We start from the raw sequence: 3,848 nt of genomic DNA, 5'->3' as shown, positions 1-3,848 counted from the left end.
CAGGATGGTCTCGATCTCCTGACCTCGTGATCCGCCCGTCTCGGCCTCCCAAAGTGCTGGGATTACAGGCTTGAGCCATCGCGCCCGGCCTCTTTCACATTTTTAAAGTTTTATTTTATATTCCAAGATATGGCCTATTTGGTTGAATAGGCTTGAAAAAAATGTTCATTCTGTTGTTGCTGTGTGCAGTGTTCTAGAAATTTCACATAGCTTTTGTTAATTAATGGTGTTAAGTTCTTCTATATCCTAGCTGACACCAGCTGATTTTGTTTGTTCTTTTTGTTTTGTTTTGTTTTTGCTTTTGAGATGGAGTTTTGCTCTTGTTGAATATACCTGTTGGCAGATCTGGATTTCAGGCTTTTCCAGTACCCCATCTGGGATATACGGGAACCCAGGAACTCACTGTCATGTCTCTCCTCAAGCCCCAATGTCCCTAGATAGTCTGCCTTCTTTCCACCTTTCAGGGTCTTCCTGTTTGCTATATTGTGTCCAGAGTGGTGTGTGTGTGTTTTTAAGTGAGAACACTAGCATGGTATAGTGCTATTCCATCTTGGTCTGAACCAGTAGTTGGCACCAAGGCTTATTATTTTGTTTTATTTATTTATTTATTTTTGAGACGGAGTCTCACTCTGTGGCCCAGGCTGGAGTGCAGTGGCCAGATCTCAGCTCACTGCAAGCTCCGCCTCCTGGGTTTACGCCATTCTCCTGACTCAGCCTCCCGACTAGCTGGGACTACAGGCACCCGCCACCTCACCCGGCTAGTTTTTTGTATTTTTTTAGTAGAGACGGGGTTTCACCGTGTTAGCCAGGATGGTCTCGCTCGTGATCCACCCGTCTCGGCCTCCCAAAGTGCTGGGATTACAGGCTTGAGCCACCGCGCCCAGCCTTGTTTTATATTTTTTGAGATGGAGTCTTGCTCAATCGCCCAGGCTAGAGTGCAGTGGCGTGATCTTGGCTCACTGCAACCTCCGCCTCCTGGGACTACAGGCACCCATCACCATGACTGGCTAATTTTCATATTTTTAGTAGAGACAGGGTTTCACCATGTTGCTCAGGCTGGTCTCGAACTCCTGACCTCAAGTGATCTCCCCGCCTTGGCTTCCCCAAGTGCTGGGATTACAGGTGTGAGTCACCACGCCTGGGCCCCCATTATTTATTATTCCCCTATACAAATCTATTCTCAAGTTTTTCAATCATTGAGTCCCAAGTGCATGACCTATCCTTAAGTCACTTAAGTCACTGTATCTCTTTCAGGAGCACTCTTAATTTAACATCAGGATGTCACAATAAAGTGTTATTTTTTTTTTTTTTTGAGATGGAGTCTTGCTCTGTTGCCCAGGCTGGAGTGCAGCAGTGTGATCTCGGCTCACTGCAAGCTCTGCCTCCCAGGTTCATGCCATTCTCCTGACTCAGCCTCCCGACTAGCTGGGACTACAGGCACCTGCCACCACATCCAGCTAATTTTTTTGTATTTTTAGTAGAGATGGGGGTTTCACCACGTTAGCCAGGATTATCTCCTGACCTCATGATCTGCCTACCTCAGCCTCCCAAAGTGCTGGGAGTTACAGGCGTGAGACACTGCCCAGCCCTAAAGTGCTCTTTCATGTCTTTAAAATGTGATTTCATTTGAGAAAAAAAGTTGATAATTTTATAATATCCATGTCTTTCAGATAACTGGCTGTAAGATATAGTGTAAATCAACAGCCCGAGGACAGAGACACAGAAAGGGAATTAATACTGTGCCTTACAAGGGGAACAATTTCTCTCACTCACCAGTCCCCAGAGGGAGCCTTCTGAGGTAGCAACAATGGTAGCAGCTCTCGGGGTGTTGTACATCAGAGCTAGTTCTCCAAAACTGCCACGGTTGTCATATTGACCAACAGAGCGGGTTTGATTATCTTTTGTTACTAAAATGTCGTAAGTTCCCCTAGAAGAATGACAAAAAATAATTTCATTAGTTACTTCTGATAATAAATGCTAAGAACTGGCAGGTACATATAAAATAAAATGTTGTTTTAAGATATTTCCAAAGGAACTTTGCTAGTATACAAAAAACAACATATTTTTGTATTTTGACTTTGTACTGTGTCCTATAACCTTGCTAAACTCACTTATTAATTCTAGTAGCCTTTCTGTGGCATTCTTGGAATTTTCTTTTTTTTTTTTTTTTTGAGACGGAGTCTCGCTCTGTCGCCCAGGCTGGAGTGCAGCAGAGGGATCTTGGCTCACTGCAAGCTCCAACTCCCGGGTTCACGCCATTCTCATTCTCCTGCCTCAGCCTCCCGAGTAGCTGGGACTACAGGCACCCGCCCCCACGCCTGGTTAATTTTTTTTGTATTTTTAGTAGAGACAGGGTTTCACCGTGTTAGCCAGGATGGTCTCGATCTCCTGACCTCGTGATCCGTCTGCCTCGGCCTCCCAAAGAGCTGGGATTACAGGTGTGAGCCACTGCACCCGGCCAGAATTTTCTACATAGAGGATCATGTCACCTGAAACAAAGACAATTTTAATACTTCCTTTCCAATCTATATGCCCCTTCCTTTTTTTTCCTCCCCATCTTTACTTAAAAAAAAAATTATATATATATATATATATACACATACACTTTTTGAGACAGGTTATTGCTCTGTTGCCCAGGCTGGAGTGCGGAGGCACAATCATGGCTCACTGCAGCCCCAAGCAATCCTCTCACCTCAGCCTCCTGAGTCGCTGTGACCACAGATGTGTGCCACCACACCTAATTTTTTTTATTTTTGTAGAGATGGGGTCTCACTATGTTGCCCAAGCTGGTCTGGAACTCCTGGACTCAAGCAATCCTCCTGTCTCAGCCTCCCAAAGTACTGGGATTAAAGGCATGAACCACCACGCCCAGCCTAATCTTTTTTCTTTTAATAATATATAATATTTTACATAATTTATGGGGTACATGTGAGTGTTTTTTCCATGCATAGAATGGGTGATGATTAAGTCAGGGTAACTGGGGTATCTATCACCTTGGGATATATGTCATTTCTGTGTGTTAGTATCATTTCACGTCCTCTCTTCTATTAATAGTTACTTTGAAATACGCAAAATATTGTCACCCAAGTATAGTCACCTTATCATGCTATAAAACATTAGAACTTGCCGGGTACAATGGCTCACACCTGTAATCTCTGCACTTTAGGAAGCTAAACTGGGAGGGCTGCTTGAGCCCAGGAGTTTGAGACAATCCTGGGCAACGTATGGAGACTTGTCTCCACAAAAAGGAAAAAAAAAAAAAAAAAAGACACATTAAAATGTATCGCTTCTATCTAACTGTGTGTTTGTACCCATTAGCCAACTTCTCTTCATCCACCCACCACCCTTCTCAGTTTCTGGTATATATCATTGTATTCTCTATATCTATGATATCAGTGTTCTTTAGCACTCTCATGTGAGCGAGAACATGTGGTATTTGTTTTCCTGTGCCTATCTTATTTAACTTAATATAGCAACCTCCATGTTGCTACAAATGACATGATTTCCTTCTTTTTTATGGTCAAATAGTATTTCATTGTGTATCTATGTCACATTTTTTCTTCCTTCCTTTTTTCCTTGCCTCCCTCCCTCCCTTCCTTTCCTTTGCCTTATTGCATTGACAATGCAATATTGTAATCCAATACAATATTAAGTGGAAATGGTGAAAGCAAACATCCTTGCCTTATTCTGAGTTGTAAGAAAAAAAACAATTTTTCGGCCGGGCCTGGTGATTCACGCCTGTAATCCCAGCACTTTGGGAGGCCGAGATGGGCAGATCACGAGGTCAGATCAAGACCATCCTGGCTAACATGGTGAAACCCCGTCTCTACTAAAAATACAAAAATTAG

The 3,848-nt window shown here is 43.3% G+C and overlaps 1 protein-coding gene across 1 annotated transcript in view; it reads right to left on the bottom strand.

The window, feature by feature from the left end:
- Positions 1-3,848, bottom strand: part of PRKAR2A (protein kinase, cAMP-dependent, regulatory, type II, alpha) — a 126,667-nt gene that overhangs the window by 53,200 nt on the left and 69,619 nt on the right. Inside the window, exon 6 of the mRNA XM_011939131.1 lies at positions 1,774-1,927. Within this exon, the coding sequence (XP_011794521.1) occupies positions 1,774-1,927 (154 nt within the window). The remainder of the gene's footprint in view (positions 1-1,773; positions 1,928-3,848) is intronic.

This window comes from Colobus angolensis, unplaced genomic scaffold (assembly GCF_000951035.1).
Source record: "Colobus angolensis palliatus isolate OR3802 unplaced genomic scaffold, Cang.pa_1.0 Scaffold18, whole genome shotgun sequence".
NCBI classification, from domain to species: domain Eukaryota; kingdom Metazoa; phylum Chordata; class Mammalia; order Primates; family Cercopithecidae; genus Colobus; species Colobus angolensis.
Note: the sequence above shows the minus strand (reverse complement) of the source record. Positions and strands in the feature narration are given on the sequence as shown.